This window comes from Saccharomyces kudriavzevii (assembly GCF_947243775.1).
Source record: "Saccharomyces kudriavzevii IFO 1802 strain IFO1802 genome assembly, chromosome: 13".
Lineage (NCBI taxonomy): Eukaryota > Fungi > Ascomycota > Saccharomycetes > Saccharomycetales > Saccharomycetaceae > Saccharomyces > Saccharomyces kudriavzevii.
Window position 1 is genome coordinate 296,410 of NC_079284.1, and position 22,815 is coordinate 319,224.

The 22,815-nt window shown below is 39.8% G+C and overlaps 10 protein-coding genes and 1 non-coding gene across 11 annotated transcripts; 6 read left to right on the forward strand and 5 right to left on the reverse strand.

The window, feature by feature from the left end:
* Positions 1-270: 270 nt before the first annotated feature.
* On the reverse strand, positions 271-1,887 carry ERG5 (C-22 sterol desaturase; the record flags this gene model as incomplete). The annotated part of the gene is made up of 1 exon (XM_056230245.1): positions 271-1,887. One exon carries the CDS (start codon positions 1,885-1,887, stop codon positions 271-273), a length of 1,617 nt encoding a protein of 538 aa, XP_056084184.1.
* Positions 1,888-2,595: 708 nt separating this feature from the next.
* Positions 2,596-4,950, reverse strand: SOK2 (Sok2p; the record flags this gene model as incomplete). Its single annotated transcript, XM_056230246.1, has 1 exon — positions 2,596-4,950. One exon carries the CDS (start codon positions 4,948-4,950, stop codon positions 2,596-2,598), a length of 2,355 nt encoding a protein of 784 aa, XP_056084185.1.
* A 1,911-nt stretch (positions 4,951-6,861) lies between these two features.
* On the forward strand, positions 6,862-8,076 carry SPO20 (Spo20p; the record flags this gene model as incomplete). Its single annotated transcript, XM_056230248.1, has 1 exon — positions 6,862-8,076. One exon carries the CDS (start codon positions 6,862-6,864, stop codon positions 8,074-8,076), a length of 1,215 nt encoding a protein of 404 aa, XP_056084186.1.
* A 1,489-nt stretch (positions 8,077-9,565) lies between these two features.
* Positions 9,566-11,122, forward strand: PEX9 (Pex9p; the record flags this gene model as incomplete). The annotated part of the gene is made up of 1 exon (XM_056230249.1): positions 9,566-11,122. One exon carries the CDS (start codon positions 9,566-9,568, stop codon positions 11,120-11,122), a length of 1,557 nt encoding a protein of 518 aa, XP_056084187.1.
* Positions 11,123-11,641: 519 nt separating this feature from the next.
* Positions 11,642-14,371, forward strand: STB4 (Stb4p; the record flags this gene model as incomplete). Its single annotated transcript, XM_056230250.1, has 1 exon — positions 11,642-14,371. The coding sequence occupies one exon, from the start codon at positions 11,642-11,644 to the stop codon at positions 14,369-14,371; it is 2,730 nt and encodes a 909-aa protein (XP_056084188.1).
* A 540-nt stretch (positions 14,372-14,911) lies between these two features.
* FMS1 (polyamine oxidase) lies at positions 14,912-16,438 on the forward strand (the record flags this gene model as incomplete). The annotated part of the gene is made up of 1 exon (XM_056230251.1): positions 14,912-16,438. The coding sequence occupies one exon, from the start codon at positions 14,912-14,914 to the stop codon at positions 16,436-16,438; it is 1,527 nt and encodes a 508-aa protein (XP_056084189.1).
* Positions 16,439-16,710: 272 nt separating this feature from the next.
* Positions 16,711-17,964, reverse strand: MAC1 (Mac1p; the record flags this gene model as incomplete). The annotated part of the gene is made up of 1 exon (XM_056230252.1): positions 16,711-17,964. One exon carries the CDS (start codon positions 17,962-17,964, stop codon positions 16,711-16,713), a length of 1,254 nt encoding a protein of 417 aa, XP_056084190.1.
* Positions 17,965-18,226: 262 nt separating this feature from the next.
* On the forward strand, positions 18,227-18,724 carry UBC7 (E2 ubiquitin-conjugating protein UBC7; the record flags this gene model as incomplete). Its single annotated transcript, XM_056230253.1, has 1 exon — positions 18,227-18,724. The coding sequence occupies one exon, from the start codon at positions 18,227-18,229 to the stop codon at positions 18,722-18,724; it is 498 nt and encodes a 165-aa protein (XP_056084191.1).
* Positions 18,725-19,023: 299 nt separating this feature from the next.
* On the reverse strand, positions 19,024-20,607 carry MSS1 (Mss1p; the record flags this gene model as incomplete). Its single annotated transcript, XM_056230254.1, has 1 exon — positions 19,024-20,607. One exon carries the CDS (start codon positions 20,605-20,607, stop codon positions 19,024-19,026), a length of 1,584 nt encoding a protein of 527 aa, XP_056084192.1.
* A 139-nt stretch (positions 20,608-20,746) lies between these two features.
* On the reverse strand, positions 20,747-20,819 carry Skdi_13.trna7A. Its single transcript has one exon. It is a non-coding gene; the product is annotated as a tRNA-Ala (tRNA).
* Positions 20,820-21,558: 739 nt separating this feature from the next.
* On the forward strand, positions 21,559-22,695 carry MRPL3 (mitochondrial 54S ribosomal protein mL44; the record flags this gene model as incomplete). Its single annotated transcript, XM_056230255.1, has 1 exon — positions 21,559-22,695. The coding sequence occupies one exon, from the start codon at positions 21,559-21,561 to the stop codon at positions 22,693-22,695; it is 1,137 nt and encodes a 378-aa protein (XP_056084193.1).
* Between the last annotated feature and the right edge of the window lie 120 nt (positions 22,696-22,815).

The window sequence follows — 22,815 nt, forward strand, 5'->3', positions numbered from 1 at the left end:
GGAAAAAAATGAGGCGAAGAAAATTGGTAAACTTAAGCGCTTGTAGATGCGGTGAATTACCAGCTGATCGGGATACAGTGGAAAACTAAATGAAAATTGTTTATAAAACCTGAATATGATAAAAAATCTGTATAATAAATATGATTGCTATATAATAATTGTATTTGAAATGAAGAGAAATGGAGGGAGCGTAATGTACTCAGACGTCGACCCTTAAAATGAAGTAAATATGATTTGAAATTTGTAACCAAGATGAATTTGGCTTCTTAGTTATTCAAAGACTTCTCCAGTAATTGGATCCCTCTTTTTGAAAGTCAATAATAAGTCGTCTTTTGGAAAAATGGTGGCGAAAACCTTGATTTTTTCACTTAATGGAGTGACCTTATGATGGAAATCGGTGTACAGAGCAAATTTACCCAACAAAGCAGCGAAGGTGATCATGACATATGTTTGACCTAGGCAAACATGTGGGCCACAACCGAAAACTAACCAGTTTTTTTTTGCTTCAGTGGCCTTTGAACCCTCTACCCATCTTTCAGGGATGAAGTCATCAGGATTTTCGTAAACTTCAGGGTCATGCAAAGCCGGATATAAGGTTGGAATCAACATAGCGCCCTTTGGGGCGGTATAGCTAGGAGAGACTGGGAAGTTTTTCTTAACGACATATGGAACCATTAGGACAGGGGGTCTGTAACGTAGAGTTTCCTTGATGACCATGTTAGTGTATTTCATTTTCTCGATCAAATCGAGATTCAATTCAGTAGACATATCGTTGTTACGGACAGCCAATTGTTCTTCTCTAATTTTGGCTAGAACGTCTGGACGATCAGCAACAATTTGGAACAGCCAACAAGCCAAAGAGGAGGAAGCATCCTGAGAGGCGAATAGGAAAGTGAAAACTGCTTCGGAAATTTCCTTATTAGTGAATTCTCTGTGGTAGATTCTAGATTCATCGTCGTTACTATTCTTTGCATCATGCATCAATTTACACCAGGCATCCATAACACAAACTGGTTTACCACCGGCGGCAATGTGGTCCTTTGCCATTTGAGCACAGTTTTCAAAAATCTTCATGGCCATGTCAGCTGTCTTCTTACCGTACCATGTCTTACTGTAAGGGATAATGATAGGGAAATTAACCAATTCTAATGCCGCAGTGACCAAATAGTAATCATCAGCAATCTTTCTCACTTGGTCCTCAGTGATATAATTACCACAGAAAGAATTTAATGATAAAGCACAAAGAATTTCTCTCATTTCATGGAAAAAGACTTGAGGCTCATAGTTATTCTCTTTTGATAGACGAACAAATTTATCCATGTATTTATCCATGATTTGTTCTAATGAAGGCAAGTACTGTGCCAAAGCTTGCTTAGTGAAAAGACCGTTCAATGATTTTCTGTAATCAGTATGAGCTTTACCATCCAGAAAGACCCAATTGCATGGCCTTAAAATTTTCACAGCAACATCGACAACACAAGGTTTAACGAATTTAGAGGATTGCAAGATCTTTCTTGCCAAATCTCTAGTTGATGCGATAACAACAAATTTATGGAAAATGGAGACACAGGAAAGTGGACCGGAAGCCCACTTGGCCTTATATTCTTCAAATTTAGGATCTAAAGATTCCAAAAATGGACCAATAATGGGCCAGAACTTAAATTTTGGACCTGCAATGGAACCCTTCTTTATTTGGTATGCTACTTGGTCCCAAACCAAAAGAATACAGATTAAAGTTGCAAAAATTTTCAAATATGACATAGACTTAATTGTTTCCAGAATGCTGAAGGCAGTGGTGACACCTAAGGACGACTCATCCTTGGCCAATTGGTGCAATGTAGAATTGTGAGTGGCCTGTTGTATTATATTCTCTGCGATAGAACTCATTTCGTTTGAAGGTGTTTATTATCTATTAGAGTAGCAAATGATGTTTTGTTTACTGTTATGAGAATAGAGAATAGGAAAATACAGAGACAAAGAATGAATAAGAATAAGATATTTGGAACAATAGATAATTAGCTTATATATCATTTTTTTTCTCTCCCAAGAAGGTTTCCAGTTTGCGTACATAAACCAATCAGTCCCTTTTCCTGTAGACAATAAGGACGATCTTTACAACCGATCGATAAAAAAAATCTTTTCAAAACCGAAACGTGAGAGCTCTCTTTCCATAGCGATATAAGCACCGGCAGCAATTAGACGCAGATTTGACACTGTCTTGTCAGCAGCGATAAAAGATACGAGACTTAAACGAGGAAAAACTTCGAGACCTATGGCAACCAGGGTTAACCGCACCGGGAATTACGGAACAAATCCGTGGCATCTTTACGAGCGTCCTCGTTTATAATTCAGGGGTGTGGGGGTGTGGGCGACGGAGCGCAAACGAGGTGATCGTTTTTCCGGGGAACCTTCCGCGTCACGTCGGCGGGAATGACGGTAGCTTCACGTGCGAGAGGATAATGGAAGGGTAAAAGAAGTGTCCTCTTTGTCTATCTTCAAAGCTATATATCCAAATCTGAGTCAATGAAAAACGTATACATGTACATATATGTGAAAGTGTTCTGGTTGAAGTACTGCATTGCTTATGTAATTGTGTTACTGATCTTGCTTTTCCATATCACCAATGGCAGCTTCCTTTTTTAAATCATCTTCAGGTTTATCCAGTTGCCGTTCAGGAGATTTAAGTTCCTTGATGAGTTCACCTTCGGTAGGCTCGGTTGACTGTGCCACTTCTTCACTTGCACTTGTCATATCGGTATCCGTTGAAGTCAGTGCAGAGATCGGTAGTTGGCTAGATCGCGACTCATTTGTAATTTGGTCATCTTGTACGTTATTGATACTGCCGGCTTCCTTAGACCATTCAGGATGCGATGTCGATGTCGATTCAGATCCCACTTTTGGAAGAGTGATCCCCGTATGAATACACCCCACATTTGCCTCAGATGCTTGGTTTGTATTTTGCGCGGGTTGAGAAGGTGCCAAGGCTTTTGAATGGCTGGGTGTATTTCCCAACCTACTCACGGGACTTATTATAGTATTGCGTGGATAAGATAGCGGAGAAACTGCGCTATTGACTGGTTGTTGCTTCATTGGCATTGCTGTTGAAAGGTTTTGTAGACTAGTTATCGCAGATCCATCAACGTGGTTCGAATTGGGCATTGGGTATTTACTCATCGGTCTTTGGCCGGGAGCGATTGTAGTTACAGTTGGCATAGGATTATTAGGTACTATTTTATTGTTCAGATTCATTGAGGAGTATGCCAATTGGACAGCAGATGCGTTTGGAGGGGCACTAACACCCTGATAATTATCGATAGGTTGGTAATATGTGCACGGACTTATAGATTTGAGACCAGCGCTACTACTACTGCTGCTACTTTCATTACCAGGATTGTTTTGTTTTAATACATTCTGGATGTCCTTAATGAATAGAGGATAGAGATAATCGGCAATTTTTTCTCTTTGTGCTATTGCTAGGGCACGCTCGAACGGTATCCAAACACCCTTTAGATGCATAGAGCCAATTTTTACCACATGCCTGATTTTTTCTGCTTTCAGAATACCATCTCGTCTACCTCTTGTCATTTTAGTAACGTTCAATAACTTGGTACCATTAATCATATCGTTATCCGCTCTTCTTACCACGGAAATGCCGTTAGCTTCGACTTGATAACATAGTGTCTTTTCATCCTCCCACATAGTTGTAGTTACTCTTGGTCTTATTATATTTGCGGAAGTACTGTTGCTATTATTGCCTGTAGCATTAGTAGTGGCTATTAATGGCATTGGGTGTCTTATGGTGGTTGTTTGGAAAGAATTCATGGCTTTCACCATTGGGTCATACTGTTGATCCGATTTTCCCTGTCCGCTTGCACTTAAATAAGCATCTTGGTCTGTGATGGGTTTGACTGGCGGTGTTATGGAGTTTCCATCGTACAACGGGCTCACTTGCTGCTGTTGCTGTTGCTGTTGCGCTAGTAAGCCCACCTGAGGAAGGTTGTAACTCAATGTACCATTTTGAACGGCTGGTGGACCTTGAGTTGGCGTTGTCAAAGATCTGGGAGGAATCGGAGAATGTGAATTGGGAATCGAGGAGGTCTTGTGGAAACCGGGATACTGGTATGTGGAAGGTTGTGGATAATTCGAAATTGGAGGTTGTTGCGATAAGGACGCGCTGCTATTACTGTTGCGGCTGGTACGGTTGGAATTTGGAGACATTGAACCAGTCGATGAGTCGGAGGGAGGTCCCGATCTACTGGATTTTGAAAATACATTACCAATCTTTGATGGATGCGTTGGGTAAGGTTGAGCTTGTAGCTGCTGCTGCTGTTGCTGCTGTAATTCATAGGTTGAGTAGTTTTTTTCCAAATCAGAATTTGGGGCTTGAATATTAGTTGCAGATGACGCTACGCCGTTAGAATTAGTGGTGCCATCACTGTTTGCAGAATAGTAATAATATGCCTGAGGATAAGAATAGGCCATTGATTGTTGGCCTTGCATTTGTGGGAAGTAATAGTAGTATGGCACGTTGTTGCTACTATTAGTATTGCTGTTATTACCACCCACTGCAGAGCCATTTGGCAAACCAGCGGTATTAGCCGTGGAAGGAATAGCTAGTGATGTGGACGGCGGATTGGAAACGTTTGAATCAGAACCGCTACTCTGGAAGGACTCTTGCACTTGATATAGCTGAGGCTGAGTTTGCTGTTGCTGCTGAGATTGAGGTGGCGGTTGCTGATAATATTGTGGATAAGGCCACTGTTCAGGCACCACGTATTGATAGGACACGGGCATCAAAGGCTGAACGCTCTGACCGAGATATTGCTGCTGCTGCTGTTGCACTGGCTGATCAATTGTACGTTCCTTATTGCTTACGGTGCTCATATTGGAATCTTGGTGCATATGGTTGGGCTTAATATTATTTCTGCTGATGGGATTACCAATAGGCATGACAAAGAAACCTCACTTGGTATATGTGAGGATGATTTGTGTGCTGAACTTGACAAAACTAATCGCAATATCGAAAAAAAACGATCAAGAAAAAGTTTTTTATGCAATGGCAATTGCGAGATGAGTTTCTTGTAGAAAAACAGCCAAAAATGGATTTGCCCTTGGTTGTTGTGAAATAAATCAAATAAAAACTGAAAATCTATCCTGGAAGACTTATAAATACGCAGGCACACTCGACTGATGCAAAGGATAGGGCCTTACTACTTCAAACAACAAAATAAGAGAAGTGATAAAGACAATGTTTTCTTTTGTATCGCTGGCTTGCTATTTTCAATAAAAATAATAGGAGAGAACATGAACGGGCAACACAACTACATAATTTTTATGTGAGGAGAAGAAAAGAATACATCATGAGTACGTGCGTCCATTGTGGGAGAACAAGCAAAGGCAAAAGATGAGATGATCGATGCTTAGCCAACTGCTAGACCTACCGAGTAGCCACTACGAGTTCCTTAGTAAGATCGCATTCGATTTGGAATGTTCCGTCAGGCCCACGGAAGAAAAAGCAACAAAAGAAAGAAAACCGGACAACATGCGGGAAAAATGCAAACTGTGTGAGAGGAGAATTAACTTTAAAGATTACATCAACGGCGGACACAGAATATTCCGCAGGCATCGTACTGCGGTTTCCCTGCAGAAACAACTAATCGGAGGAGGAACATGTTAGGCGAGCATGGGATTCCCGCGCAGGCTTCTCTGCAGAAAAATCGGAATATGAATTTTTTATCTTTAATCTGTTAACTCCTCAGTTACTCGCATCACGGGGAGAGTGCGTCGGCAGAAGAGGCGCAAGAAAATTCGAACCAAGGTGGAGAAAAAAGGAAAAAAAGTCATTGGCAAGAATAAATGTCCACTTAGGAACAGTATTCAAGCCGTATCCCTATATGTATTATGCCGCGCTACTTGTGCAGGTACATCATCTCTGCACAGTTTTCTGGCAAGGCCTATATCTACATAATAATGATGGCGGAGCCCGAAAAAATGAACAGATCAAAAACCGGAATTTCGCGCTCTGCGTTGTTCGTAGGGTTTTTGTGTAGTATATGCACCTGGTGCGCGTCGCGAAGTGATATAGCTAACCAAAAATGTCTATGCGCATGAAAGCGCTCCCCCGCCACGCATGCGGATTGATTGTCACAATATTATACAAGAAGAAAAAGTCTTTTTCTTCTCAGGCGGGTAAGTAGAGCTCCATGAAGGTTACTACATGCAGGAACGTCGAACTAAAAAAGAAATGACGATTCCTACCGTAGAAACTTCTCTAGAGAGTAGTAAGGTTGGGCCAATTTAAGTGAGCCCTTCATTTTCTCGGGTATGTGGGGGCTAATTCCGAAGGACTGATTGATATAACGCAATCACCGCCTCTTTTGACAGCAAATTTTGGAACTCAACAGTGAATAGTGTTCTTTTTTTTAGTTTCTGGTGCAAATGCAGGGAACGAATGCTTATAAAGGCTTTTAGTCAGCCGCGCCTCACGAAATAAATACTTGGCAAACGTAATTTGCAGTGAGAGACTCGGTACTCTTGCCACTTGCAGTTGCGCATAGCTGGGGATTATGTTCTTGAAATATGCCGCTATGCAACAGCCAGCTGCAACAGACCTTTTGAGGCGCGTGTTTAATATCGGGAAGACTATTGTGTCACAGAGGTAAAAAAAAAAAAAAAAAAAAAGAGACTGTCATCAACATTGACATATATCATGCGTAAAGGTTATCAGAGAGTAGAAGATACAACGGGCTAACCATTAATTTTGCTGTATTTGGCTAGACAATACATCATCTGTTGGCAACTAGTGCATTTCGCTTTTTTACCTGAGGCCTTTTTTTGTTTTCGAGGATTCTTAGACATACAATGGGGTTCCGAAAAGTATTTGCTAGCAAATCGCATCATAGCCGTCATCATCATCATCATCATCATCATAGTCGTCATAATCTTAAACTCAAATGGCAAAATCATGGCCATACACTCATTTCAAACGTTACAGGATCCCATGAAGTAAAATATCTATCGCCGTTTGGGGGTAGTAATTGTATAGGTAGTAGAAGACGTGACAAATTGCAAGTGAAAATTAGATCGTTGAGAAACAGGATTCACAAAAAGCTCCATCCCACATGTATGATTGATGATATGGCTACGGTAACCAGTGAAAATGAGTATGGCTCCTACGGAGAATCTAAAAAGGAGAACCTCTCTGCAATTTCGTTAGAAGAGCTTTTCCCAAAGTCCAACCGGTGCCCAATCCCTGAACAAAACGAAGAAGAAACAAATAGCGTTATTCACAGGGATTTAGGTAGAATTGGAAACGAGAATGACTCTCCCCAGTGGGGAAACGCAAGAAATCGCTACAATTTCGAGTATGATCAATACGATGAGGATGAAATTGTGGCCAGAATCAAGTCTGACATTAGACACACTAAATTAAATTCTGTCAAAACAACCAACAGAACAGTGGAAAGAGCGCTGGAAGCCCAAATGACTGGGAAAAGGGTTCTTCAACAACTAAGTTGTCAGAGTAACCAACTCACTAAGATTGAGGATAATTGTGATATACTCAAAATCCAATCTAATGTGGCGGATCGAAAAATCGACGAACTCGCCCATGAAAATAGAAGCCTGTTTGCATTAAAGTCGCCCAATCCGTTTAGAAAGAAAAGAGAAAGGGAAAAACAGAATCAGATCAATAGATTGAAGACAAAACAGTATCAACTACAGCAAGAAACTATGAAGCGAGCCCAAGAGTCTCGAGCAAATTTGGCTGTAGATTTAGCCTCCAACTATGACCGATACGACCAAGAAGAAGAGAGACAGCGTATCCTTAAATACGCTCAAAAGTATCAGTTTGAACCTGACGAAGAGGACAACAAAATGGAAATGGATTTGTACGGGAACTTGGAACAAATACAAGCAGTGAGCGGTAACTTAAAAATAATGGCTCAGGCATTTGGCAGAGAGTTCGAAGCACATAATTCGAGGATGTTTGATATTGAGAACAATGTAGAACAAGTGGACGGGGCACTACAAGCCAAACGACACAGATTAGACAGTATGTTGGGAAGAAGGGAATAAGCTGGCGGTACATCAACACATCGAATGGGTAAATAACTCTGCAGTAAAATATATAGATGTATTAGCGATGAAAACAAAGAAAACAGCTGACAAAATGTCATTGAATTCACAAATGTCCCCTTTTCCTTTTTTTCAAGATTGGCAGGCAATAAAATTGCTAACGCGTGCAGGCAAGCCGGGATTCCTGAGGATTTGTTTCTCAAGCGTTTCGTGCTTGTTTCCCGTACCATTCGGGATCTTAAACTGGGTAAACTGGCCGGGGGAATCAACACGATACAATAAAGAATTGAAGAAGAAGGGTAAGTAAGCAAGAAATAACGCCGCTGCCATATTCAAGGTGATGGGGCATAACGTGTCATGATGAAATAATAAGTCTTCAGCCATCAAAAGCTTGCACCTGTAAAAATGCATGAAAGCTTAATTTTGGCGAAGATCAAAGAACCACATACGACCGGTAAGCTAGTTACAACATTCTCATAACATTCTTTAATTCAGCACGCAAAGTATTTTCCAGTGCAATAACACACGCAATACAACGGATTGAAAATAGCGGGCTAAGCGGTGTCAACTCCCGGGGCAGAATCGAGTTGGAACTGCTCTAGCGTGGCACTATTTAATTCAGAAAGAATACAATCGAGAAAGACATGACGATAACTTGCGAACCCTCCATAAAGGGAATACTTCAATAATTTTTCTCAAAATTGAGTCATAGGCCAACAGGGCTCAAATCCAAGGAGCAGAAGCGCTGAATGTTATCCGTTTTGTGCGGCGTATTACACTCATTCCTCTATCCTTCAAATTTATTCGTTTTCGAGCCGCTAGATGCACTGAAAGGCCTATGTATAGTTTACATCCCAAAATTATATAACGCTTTAGCCAGGGATGATGAGGGCCTTTTATGAGCTTGTATTGCCGAGGGTTTGTCTATTTACTGCTCTTTGGGCGGCGATTTACTCTCTCTCTCGATTTCCTATTCGTTTCCAATTTGTTTCTTGGCCCATGCAAGCTTCAGGACTATGAGAAATTTACGACATGGATGCGTCAGTCTGCATCAGATACGACAAAGCTGCAGCCTTGCCGACAGACAAGCAAATAGGAGAGGAGAACATACAAAGTTGGACATTATATAATATGCATACACCTAAAAGGCTAATTTGCACAATAAAGCCGGCTCTTGCGCGCATCCCGTGACGCTAAAATAGCCGCCAGTAAAGTGTCGGATCGGCACAGACAAAAGCCGGAGATTTTTCTATCGATGGTGGGGAAACCCTTATTTGTGTCATATTACCGCCGAAGGTGGACACTGCTACGCATTTTTGTTGTACCAGAGAAACGCGGGGCAAAATCACTTTTTTACCCCAATATTCTTCCTGGCAGTGGCAATAAATAAAGAAATGGTCATTCACTTTTTTTCTCGGGATCATTCTCTTATCTTTTTAGTTTTTCTAAAATGCATTACGTAGAGTAAAGGGTACCCTTTGTAAGCATGATGAACGAAGCCACTTGTTCCGTAACCAATGGCAACTTCATTCATAAAATTAACAATGAACTCGGACTGAAGCGCAGCAATCTAGGTAACTCTTCTGATTTTGAGCGTAACGGCAGCGCCGCGCGAAATAATAAAACAATCGAGTGTATTTTTGCTAATTCCCAAAGAGGCAATAGTGGCAGTAATATAGAGTTTCAGATTCCATTACCAGTTGGAAAAGCTCACTATGGCGGAAACAGCGGAAAAGAGGATTTTAGTAAAAAGGACCAATGGTCTAAGGAATTCTTTTGTCATTACAAGAATAAAAGTTTCGATGTGGTTAAGCCTGGCAAAGGCAAGCATGAAAAATGTCCCATTAATTTCCATGATAAGCATTTTACGCCCTATCATAGCACAATGAGTCATCAAAACCACATATATCCTTATAGAAAGGCTTGTAGTGAGCGTTCGTCCGTTTCTAACTCTAATAGCCACTGGGAGGCTCAATTCAAGTTAATTGAAAATCAGCTAGTAAACGATTTAATAATAGAAAACACCGTAGAGGAACGAACCATTGGTTACGACTATGTGGCTGACTATGAAGAAACAATAGACTTTAGGAATATGTTGTTGCCTTTACCACAAGAATATGAATTCCTAAATTCGAATCACTACCTATCCAAGCCGGACCCATATAAAATAGGATGCATACTAATGGAAAACGGCTCGAACTTAAACGAAGTTATAAAGGCCTTCGAAGCGGCCATTTTCCAAGATCCAAATCACGTGAATGCTTGGCTAAAGCTAGGCACAGTTAATATTGAAAATGAAAGCGAAGCCAATGGGGAGCTCGCTTTGAAAAATTGTTTAAATTTGGATCCAGATAATACATCCGCAATGGAAACTTTAGCAATTCACTATATAAACCAACAAAATGAGTTAGAATCTTTGAAAATCTTTCATAAATGGATTCATTTAAAATTTTCAGAGCTCTTACATCCCACTGCGGAACAGATCAATAAAAGTATCGAAGAGACTCCAGGAAAATCTAATTTAGTGCATATTCTGGAATCTTTGTTGAATATGCGTATAACAAAAACAGATCGATACGATATTTGTTCAGTATTATCAATCTTATACTATTCAGATCAGAAAATACAGCAGTCGTTGGAAAGCTTGGAATTCTTGCTATCAGAACGACCTAATGATGGAATAATTTGGAATAGATATGGCGCTATACTGGCCAATACTAAGTCATATCACTCCGCGATAAATGCATATAATAAATCTAAATTATTGAGACCAAATTTTACGAGGACACGCTATAATTTGGCAATTGCCTACTTAAATAGGAGTGACTATATCAAAGCAAGTAAAACATTGATTGAAGTTATATTATTACGAAGTAACGGAGCTGAACATACCAACACGAAGATACATAACAAATTTATGCAAAATTTGAAGAACGCTCTAATTGCTCTGAAAAAATTTGATTTATTTGATGATTTAGTAAATAGTTCTCGCGACACTAAATCATTAATTTTAACCTTGAAAACTATATACAACAAGATAAGTTAGGGGACCTATGTCTTCTTGCTATATAGTACATTTAAAAAAACAAAATATAAAAAAATGAAAACCAACCCAATCAGTTGAAATCCTTTATGATAAAACTGATAAAAAAGGACTAGCTCATGTTGTGAGTTTATTGCTCTCAGAAAAACAAACTTTCTACAACTTTACATTTTAGAACGATTTAGGTAGTAAAAGGGCACCTTCCTTCTATCATTTAAGAAATGTTTCGGAATTTCTGCTTGCTTTCTTTGGATTTGAGTTCTATCGTTGTAACTAATGTCAACTATTTTTCAAGTATTTTTGTATCTACGATATTGCACGACATTGATTTCCTTGCCTATGACCAGTAGGCCTGAATGCTTGTTATATTCTTGTCATTGATATCCTGTAACCCGGCTGAAGATGAGGATGAATCACTGAAAATCTATGGTGCAATATAGCTGTATACCTGTCAAAGTTAATGAAGTCTGGCGGCGCACTTTCCTCTTACAGTATCGATTTATTACTGAGGAATGATAGGACATGACCTTTATGCTAACCGAAAATAGGAAGCGATTTAGAGAAATGACAGCTATCGGGAATACAGATGATGCACTTCAAAATGTTGCAGCCGCAAGTAAAGAAAATAGTAGAGGTAGGTTACGGGTCCAAAAAGCTTGCGAACTCTGCAAGAAAAGGAAAGTCAAGTGTGATGGTAATAAGCCTTGTTTGAATTGCTTCAAACATCAAAAAGAGTGCCGTTATGAATTCAAAGCCACTAATCGTCGAAGAAGAAGGCGACAGGCAACTTCGCCTATACAGAACGTTAATGAAGAGTATACCGAGATCGATGAAACTTTCCCTAAAGATGTACTTAGTAAATCAAATACCAACATAAACCCTCCTTCAGATTGCCTTTCCTCATCTGCTGAGAACTCCCCATATTCCAATTCACATTATCAGAATTTACAATCCACCTTACCCTTTATGGATGCAAGGCCCAATCACACATTCACTTCCACAGCCAATGTAAATAGAGAGAATAGCAACGCCTTTGTTGAGGATCACATGGCTAAATTGCTATTACAGTTAGGTTCAAAACTGAGAAATACTGCAAATGAATCGTTGAAAATCGACAAAAACAATGATAATGATATGAATACAAATCTAACGACGGTGAACATGAACAATAATCAAGTAGGCAGTAAAAACAGCCACGGATACGACATGCACGGTTCTTCAGGGGCCCTTGATAGTAACAACATTACCTCTGAAAAAAATGAGATGCTTAGTTGTCAAATCACTAGCATGGTCAATAGCCATCTTCAATCACCCTGGCAGACGTTTTCTTTAGACAAGTACAGGTTTCACAGACGCTACCAAAATATTCTACCCTATTATCTTGGTACATCTATCTTGAAAGATTTGTCGCCAGAAACAGTAGACCAAGCAAAACTGAAGCGGCCAAGAGTTCAAAACTATGGTTGGAACCTATCTGGTGGCCATTATTTGAAATACAACGCAGACTTCAAAAGTCAAGGTGAACATATAAGGCATGAGTCCAAATTCTTCAACTTTGATGACCCTGTTCATTTATCTCTAGTTAATAAATTATTAAGGTACTATTTCGACAAAATCAATCCTCTTTTCAGTATAATTCACGAAGCAACATTTTGGCAACAATATAACAATAAGTTTCTACGGCAAGGCAAACAAAATAATTCGTCTGCGAAGTTATTCACCTCCATACTTTATCTCATTTTATCTACCACATTACGATTTATGGAAGGTCATTTAAATAACGGGAAAAGAGAAGAAAACCATAGTGACTCATGCCTAAATATCACTTTCGAAGAGGAATCTGTCTTGAACAGGAAGCCTTTAATAGAGGAAAGAATGTTCAAATACGCTTATTCGATAATCAGCACGTTAACCTTTGAATGGGAATCATTTGAATTGATACAATCGTGGCTGTTGATAGCTTTCTACTTTAGAACTTGTTATAGACAAACGGCGTGCTGGAACGCGTTAAGCCAAGCGGTGAATATGTGTAATGGAATGAGTTTGTATTTGAACAAATTTCCTGAGATCCACTCTACCTACGATGAATCTAAGGCATGGCACTGCTTCTGGTGCTGTTTTATTATGGATAAGTTAATAAGTTTCCAAATGGGTCGGTTTTACCAGTTATCATTACCAGCTAGTGAGATGTTTGAACAGATGAAACTAGTGAAATCAAAGAAATTTTTACAAGACGAAGACGATTGGTTTCATGAAGAAACCTTCCAAATGCTAGACTTATCCATAATAGTGACAGGGTTTTTGAAAAGAGATGCACAAGATTTAAGTTTGAACGAGACTGTACAATTACGGAGTCAACTCGGTCAATGGTATGACACTTTTATAGCAGGTAATGACATTAATGCATATTGCGGAATTTATCATGGGTTCTACAAGGTTCAACCTCTCATGACATACCTAGATATAAGTATGACTTTTGAAATCAGACAATTATTCTGTTTAGTAGCCCCTTCCTCTAATGCGAAAAGCAAATCCTTAGCCTTAGAATATGCAGTAGATACCCAGTTATTAATATCTCATTGCCAAGTTGCTACTGAAAATTTGGTTCAAATTACAAAAAACAATGTTTTCTTTATTCCTTGGTGGCTCAACCTTTCACAACTTTTCACAGTTAATTTAATTTGTATCATCTACATGCACGCGGGGATTGCCATAACACAAAGTAAAGCAATTATGCAAAGTTGCAACCAAATTTGGCGAACTTTAGAAAATTCTAAGCCCAAAAACTTTCCTTCAATGCTTCCCGAGTGCTTATGGTGTTTGAAGATGCTAAATCATATGTTCTGTATACGATTGAGGGATTCTGCTTTACAACTGGAAACTTTTCTCGGCACTGACCATGGTGATGACACCCCTAACAGAAACAAATTTGAGCAGTTCAAGAAAGTCGGTGATCACGATGCCGACGTTGAAGTTGGCACAAATAAAAGAGAGGAAGAAAATGTGAACGTGAAACAAGGAAACCCACTGAGGAATAATGGAAAAGTTCCATTAGCTACAAGATCTCATAATACCACTGCTTTTAGTGGTTCAGTGGGGACTTCTCCGGCAAGTCGAATACCAAATGTCGCTAAAAATATTGGATTGCCTTCGGAGGTTATTGATGCTGTCAGTAATATACAAGACTCTCCGGATGTGTTTGACGATGATTTATTTTCTAATTTACTATGGTTTGACCAAAATTTTGCATGAAAGCAATTTTCCTCTCTTGATATACCGTCTTCTGTCTATATAGCCACAGTGAAGTAGTTTCAGACGCTAATCATGGAAGGCCCTTAAAAGTAACCCCACGTCCCGCCTGGAGACTGCGCTTGCTTAGTTTTAAATCAACATACCGCCCTCTGGCCATCTTTTCTCAGTAGGGATATATATAACAAATTTTATTTACATCTTATTGTATTTTGTACAGAGTGTACAGAGTGTGCAAAGTGTACAAGGAATCACGTTAGTTACATTTTACCTCACGAAGGTCTCTGTTACCATGACAATCAAAATTCTTCTCGTTTGGCAGGAAAAAATGCTCTAACTTCGGGTCACCCATATATGGATGTCACTCTCTGGGATCTTCAAATAGTAAACATCTTTGGTATTCCAGGAAAATATAAAAGAGGCTTTCCGAGAACGTGCTAGCTATTTTCTAAAAGTTGTTGACTGAAGTCTCATTCTATTTAAGCCTTTTTATTTTCAAATTACAAGATAGTACGTGAACTCACTAAGATTGGGCAGGGAAGGATGAATACAGCTTTACCAATCAAAAAGACTGTTGTTATAATCGGTGCGGGTATTGCAGGACTTAAAGCTGCATCTACACTTCATCAAAATGGCGTTCAAGATTGCATCATACTTGAAGCTAGAAATAGAATTGGTGGCAGATTGCAAACTGTTACAGGTTATCATGGACGGAAGTATGATATAGGTGCTAGCTGGCACCACGATACATTGACAAATCCTTTATTTTTAGAAGAAGCTCAATTAAATTTGAATGATGGTAAGCCGAGGTTTGTTTTTGATGATGATAACTTTATTTATATCGATGAAGAACGCGGAAGAGTGGATCATGATGAAGAACTACTTCTGGAAATTGTGGACAATGAAATGAGCAAGTTTGCAGAATTAGAATTCCACCAGAATTTAGATGTTGTGGATTGCTCGTTTTTTCAGCTGGTGATGAAATACCTGCTACAAAGACGCCAATTTCTTACAAATGATCAAATTAGATATTTCCCACAACTTTGTCGATATCTGGAATTATGGCATGGATTGGACTGGAAGCTTTTGAGTGCAAAAGATACATATTTTGGCCATCAAGGAAGAAACGCCTTTGCTTTGAACTATGACTCCGTGGTTCAAAGAATTGCTCGAAGCTTTCCTCAAAACTGGTTAAGATTGGGCTGTGAAGTCAAGTCGATTTCACGAGAAGCATCACGGAATGTAATAGTGAATTGTGAAGACGGCAGCGTATACCATACTGATTATGTTATCGTTTCAGTTCCCCAAAGTGTATTGAACTTATCTGTATCACCTGATCAAAACCTTCAAGGAAGAATTGAATTTCAGCCCGCCCTGAAACCAGTAATTAAAGAAGCTTTTGAGAAAATTCATTTTGGGGCCTTGGGTAAGGTCATTTTTGAGTTTGAAAAGTGTTGTTGGTCGAAAGAAAGTTCAAAAATAGCGACTTTAGCAAACTCTACTGATGAATTTGTCAAAATGGTACGTGATGCGAAGGATTTAGATGACTTGAGCTCTTTGCTGGAAGGGGATGTGCTTAATGAACATACGAATGTTACTTGCTGGGATCAGCCTTTACTCTTTGTAAATTTATCAAAAAGCACAGGAGTGGCAAGTTTTATGTTGCTTATGCAAGCGCCGCTAACAAATTACATTGAATCCATCAGAGATGACAAAGAATCCATTTTTGAATTTTTCCAACCTGTATTGAATAAAATCATGGAATGCCTAAATTCTCAAGATGTTATCAATGGAATGAATTCAACAGAACATCATAAAAATGTTAATAAACCAGTCTTGAAAAACATAATTGTCAGTGACTGGACGCGCGATCCTTACTCCCGTGGAGCTTATTCAGCATGTTTCCCAGGAGACGATCCCGTCGATATGGTCGTAGCCATGTCCAGCGGCCAAGACTCTCGCATAAGATTTGCAGGCGAACACACTATTATGGATGGTGCCGGCTGTGCGTACGGTGCCTGGGAAAGTGGAAGGCGGGAAGCAACTTATATCTCCGATTTGTTGCAGTAGAACCTATCTCTTTTCGAGAATCACTTATATTTTTGACGGTTAGAGAAAGATATAGACACATATAAAAAATCTTGGTAATATTTATATTGAACTTTTCAAAAGTTTAAGCTAAACGCTATCTATCTACACGTCTTGCTCAACGCGGTTTATGTGCACTCATAATTGTGAACGCGAGAGATCGGAATATTATCATATAGTGGTTCATAGTGTTGCGGCGCACGTCTTTGTATCCCTTGCTTTGAATATGTATATCTATCTATGTTTACCTGTTTTTACGGGGTGTTGACATCGTTGAGATGAGGTGCATAATTGGAGACAAGTTTTTGAAACCACGCATGGATGTCAAGTAGCTCTAATTGGGCGTCTGTCATTAACGGCACTTGCAGTTTCAGAAAGTCCCACCAGTATTTTGACGGTACCAGTTTACCTTTGAATTTTATTTGAGTTTTCCTTGTTAACCTTGCATTCAGGATGCCATAGAAGAAAAATTTCTCAAAAGGAATAACATTTGTAGAGTGTGAAAAACAACCGTCACAAGTACAATTATCTGGCGGACATAAACATTCCTTATTAGAACATTTGCAGTCGTCCAAATAGTCCATCATCTTATCTGTGATTTGAGCTTCACCCATATTGGTCAAAGGAACACCGCTTTGCTCAATGTATGAATTAAGTTCTTCTTCACTCCTATGGATCAGACAGTTGACACATGGACAGCTTTCATCTTCACAAGAGCATTGTGTACTCAAAAAAATACCCTTATGAGTTAATACTTCAACCTTTGCAGCAATGTCACTTGCGTGGGGCGCAGATACGTTTGTTGTACTCTGTGGAGTGAGTGTTTCAGAACTATCATGCACTTCAGGCGCAGCAGCGTTATAGTTTTCTTGTAGCATATCGTTAAAAGTAGATGCCGATTCTAAAGAACCGTACGGTGTAAAAATATCGCCAGACGGTACCTTGTCTATCTTGCCATTGGGAACCGAATTATGACCTTTATTTTTCTTACAGCAGTTTGACATATGCCGTATAGGCTCCTGATCCGCCTGAATACTCCCTTTCTTCTCGTTCGAAGAAGACGACTTACTAGATTCTGGAGATATTGTTCCTGTTGCTGGAGCCATTGGAGAATGTTTCCTGAGAAATTCCATTTCGGTTATATATCTATTGCCGTCATCGGTGAATGTACTAATATCTTTAGGCTCATGAGCAGTGCAGCCTTCCTCCATTAATATGTGTAGTTTACCGTTTATCATTCTTGCCTTTCTAACAGCAGAAGCACGTACAAACAGTATTGGTTGATGGTTCATTCCATTACAGCAGCTGCCTTCAATCTGGGCAGTATCTTCATATTCTCGGCTTTGAGAAGTCGAGTCCACTAAGATGGCGTCCCTGATGGCCATAGGAGAAGGCCTTCCTCTAGTTCTCACTTTAATCAGCATTCGATGGGAATGCCTACATGTTGAAGAGCGATGACCCCTGATACACGATGCACACGCATATTTGTTCCCATTAAAAATTATCATCACTCGCAGAGCCTACAAAACTCACAATACTGATTGAAATTTAAAGCAGAATGCCTCATCGCACTTGTCTCGTAAAGATGCAACAGCAAATTATCTCGAGATCCTTCTTATAACTCCTTTTCGCGATTACCCGAAAAGCGGGATTACAGCCTTTGAGCCAAAAGTTCGAAAAGTGCCAAAGTAAACTCTGGCGTTTAGCGTATAAGGAGTTTGCACTGAAGGGAATTCTGCCACGCTATAGTCTAAATTGGACGGCCATATCATGTCTAAAACCGCTCAAAAACGTCTGCTCAAGGAGTTGCAACAGCTGATCAAAGATTCCCCGCCAGGTATAGTGGCGGGACCCAAGTCGGAGAACAACATATTCGTTTGGGACTGTTTAATTCAAGGGCCTCCAGATACGCCATACGCTGATGGTATTTTCAATGCGAAACTAGAATTCCCAAAGGACTATCCATTGTCTCCGCCCAAACTCACGTTCACGCCCAGCATACTACACCCAAATATTTACCCCAATGGAGAAGTGTGTATATCCATTCTGCACTCCCCCGGTGATGACCCTAACATGTACGAATTAGCTGAAGAAAGATGGTCACCTGTACAAAGCGTAGAAAAAATCCTGTTAAGTGTTATGAGCATGCTGAGCGAGCCCAATATCGAAAGTGGTGCTAACATCGATGCTTGCATCCTATGGAGAGATAATAGACCAGAATTTGAGAAACAGGTGAAGCTGTCCATCTTGAAATCCTTGGGATTTTAAAACCAGATGTCATGGCCCATCGATCGCTTTCCAGCGGTTCTCATCCAGCTTTTCTCTATATATACATATAAGCATATCTATCATACAAAAGAAAACAATTGTCACATAATAAACCCGTTCGTCTTACTAGAGGTCTTCGCGAAGTACGATAATAAAATACAGCAACTTCCGGTGTTTTGGAGCTTCGATCCCTTTCCGCTACGTTGAAGTATCGCCGGGACGTCTTCGGCTCCTTCTCTATATGTATTAGCATCTCAATCAAATGATATTATTTTATATACACGATGACTATATACCCATCACTTACCAATACAAAATTTACTGAACACTGAATCTAAAATTTCTTCGATGCCGACAGCTTGTCCAGTTATTTTAGCTATTCCGTCAGATGCATATTTCAGATTTTCGGTAGCCATAACGATATCATTATCGAAATCTTTGGAACTCAAAAACTCTTCCAAACCATAAAGGACGTCGTTTCTCAGGATTTCACTGACTCTCTTGGAAACGATAACAGGATTTGAATCTGCGCTCGATTGAGACAAATGCTTGAAATTTTCTGTTAGGATGCCGATTAAAGGTTCTATTCCCTCCTTGGTTTTACACGATACGTTCACTATGGAGTACTTCATCCCGACCTTGGTTCGTAACTTACACACAGCCCTAACGATCTCATCATTTGAAACCAAATCACTCTTGTTGACCACAATAACAATCCGCTTATCTCTGAAACTATCCGATGATAGGTGAGCTAATATGTCTTCCGGTACTAGCTTTGGAAAATTGGTGGGATCTACAATGAATAAACACAAGTCGCTTTGTATGCTTTTCTTCCTCGCTCTCTCTATACCCAATATTTCAATTTTGTCGGCACTTTTGTCTCTTATCCCTGCGGTATCACAGATGATAACCTTGTATCCATTTATGTTGATTATTGCATCCACAGAATCCCTGGTGGTACCAGGTATATCACTAACAATTGATATGTCGTCGTTGGTTAGGCTGTTCACCAATGACGACTTGCCAACATTGGGAGCACCGAGTAATACAAGCTTAATTCCATCCTGTAAAATGATAGATTTTCTGACTTTTTGCATAAAAGTAACAATTTCTTCTCGCAAACATTTGATATTATTTTCTACGTCATGAAAAATCATATCTGTATTATCTAGTTCTTGACTATTATCATCAGCAAAGTCGATAATTGCAGTAAGTTGAGCCATACTCTCTATGATGGTCTTTCTCCAATTTCCAAACAGTACCTTATTTTCTCCATTGAAGCTTGATAATGCAGACCTTCTTTGAGATTCTGTTTCAGAATCAATGAGATCTTTGATACCTTCCAATTGAGTGAGGTCAAACTTCCCATTTTGAAAAGCCCTCCTAGAGAAATCTCCGGGCAAGGCAAATCTAATGTCTTTACCACTGTTTCTATCGTGCAGCGACTCGATGGCCTTTAGTATACCGTACACAACAGCTTTCCCACCATGCACGTGTAACTCTAGTACGTCTTCTCCAGTGAATGACTGTGGTGCTTGAAAATACAACAATAATGACGAGTCTAGTAGTACTTTCGCTGCTTCTTGACAATGAGGTCGTCTTGGACTGATGGAGGGCGGTGAGTATATGTTCCTCAGAATGGCCTTCCTTATGGGTGGAGCCTCATTTGAGTTTACCAATTGATTGTAAATATATTTGGAATGAGTGCCCGATATCCTTATAATTGCTATTGCAGAGGTCTGATTTGCCGGTGTAGATAATGCGTAGATTGTCGGTAGCTGTGAAGTTACAGGCTTTGTAAATCCGGAGTATCTTCTCAAAGATCTTTTGACAAAAGGAGATCTTGAAATCAGCTGTGGTCGTAGAGAAAGGAGAATATTCATCAATAATACATTGATATAGAAGATTCAATCTTCCTGAAGGACTTATTGCAGACATGTAATATGTCTTGCGTCTTCACATAACATCGCAAATGTTGACAAAAAGATCTTGTGCAGAGAGAGGAAAGATCCAAAAAATAAATGGACGAGTCCGGAATCGAACCGGAGACCTCTCCCATGCTAAGGGAGCGCGCTACCGACTACGCCACACGCCCAGGTATTTGTTGAAACTTCGTCAGTTCTAGAACTCTACATTCTAGAACTCTACATTCACGTTTTCTATCGTTCAAATTAACTACAGAGCCAGGGAAAGTTACAAAGACCAATTCGCATGTTGATGTTTTATTAGCACTTCAAAAATATGTTCAAAATACTAGTAAGTTCGCGAATTCACAACGTATTCAATATAACGACTCATGTCCACTACATATAACCTCCGAGTTAATGTTCAATTTATAGATCTTTGACTTCATCTATGTCCACCATCCGAGCGGCCAATTTGACGTTCCATCACCTTGAAACACGTGCGACTTTAATGCGAACAGACATAAAATGTTTGTTACCGTACATTCTAAGTGTTTCAGACACTCACCGTAGTTACTTGCGTGGATGATAATAAAGCACTTGTTCCAACAGTGGAGATGCCAAATATTGGCATATGATAAAGGATATGAAATGAAAGGACAGCAATAGTTGACGCAAGCGCAAAGAATGTGTTCAAACAATACGGCAACAACATGCAGTCGCATCTGTTCCTGATGGGCTGTGAATTGCAGTGGCCATAGTGCGACAATGTACAAAAATACCACTATAATACGAAGTCGGGTAGCGACTTCGTATTTTCCCGCTGTTGAAAAAGCACAATACCAAAATTATTTGAAAAGAATGAGTGAGAGGAAAGTTGTAGCTACAATCGTCAGACGGGTATAGAGGAAAACAACACTAGCAACAGGTATGAAACCATTTCCAAAGAGTACGTGGCATTGGAGCCGAACCGTAAGGCCTTTTTCGCAGTGTTTGTCTGGCACTTGCTTCCTGCAACAAACCTCGAGATTAACTTCAAAACGATACCTACACCTCTCAACGTCGAAACAGCAACAAAAGCCCCTCCTGCCCGAATCAGAGCTTGCTAAATATAGAGATTACTACCAAGACCTGAAGAGGACGATAAATGAGATACCCGAAACAGTAGCTTCAAAATCACCTGCGTTGAGAACGCTTCACAAGAGATTGCAATTACCTGATAAATTTGCCTATTCAACACTCTCCAGATGCTTGACGTGTCCCTCTGCAAAACTGCCTGATAAGATCAACAATCCTTCCATTGGTGCAGCTTTCATTAACACCGTACCTACTAATAAGTACCTGGACAACCATGGCCTTAATATCTTGGGGAAGAACTTGTTATCTTTCCACGTCACAAAATCTATTATACAGATATATCCAAGATTGCCCACGGTTGTTTTGAATGCTGCGGTCAATGCATACATATCAGAGGCTGTCCTGGCCCATATCGCCAAATACTGGGGCATTGAAGTGGAAACCACATCTATCATATCACGTTATTTGAAACTGGAGCCATTTGAATTCACCCTAGGGAGGCTCAGATTCTTCAATAACTCGTTGAACTCTGAGGACGGTATTGAGCTAATCACTGGAAAGAATTTTTCCGAGACAAGCGCTCTAGCAATGAGTGTGAGAAGTATAATAGCTGCCGTTTGGGCCGTGACAGAGCAAAAAGACTCTCAAGCTGTTTACAAGTTCATCGATAATCATATAATGAGCAGAAAATTGGACATCACAAAAATGTTCCAGTTTGAGCAACCTACAAGGGAATTGGCCATGTTATGTCGCAGAGAAGGATTAGAGAAACCTGTGTCGAAGTTAGTCGCTGAATCTGGTAGGTTATCAAAAGCGCCTGTTTTTATTGTACACGTATTTTCAGGTGAAGAAACTTTGGGCGAAGGCTACGGTTCTTCGTTGAAGGAGGCAAAAGCAAGAGCTGCCACCGATGCCTTGATGAAATGGTACTGCTACGAACCTCTTTCCCAGCAAGAGCCAGTAATCGACCCAGGTACTGTTGTCGTTTAGTTCGGTATTTGCCCTTTTGTAAATAAAGAACTCATGAATCAGACCACATTCTTGTACATATATATATAATATGCATTTATCCTATGCGTATATAAATATATAAAAAAGTGAATAGAAATG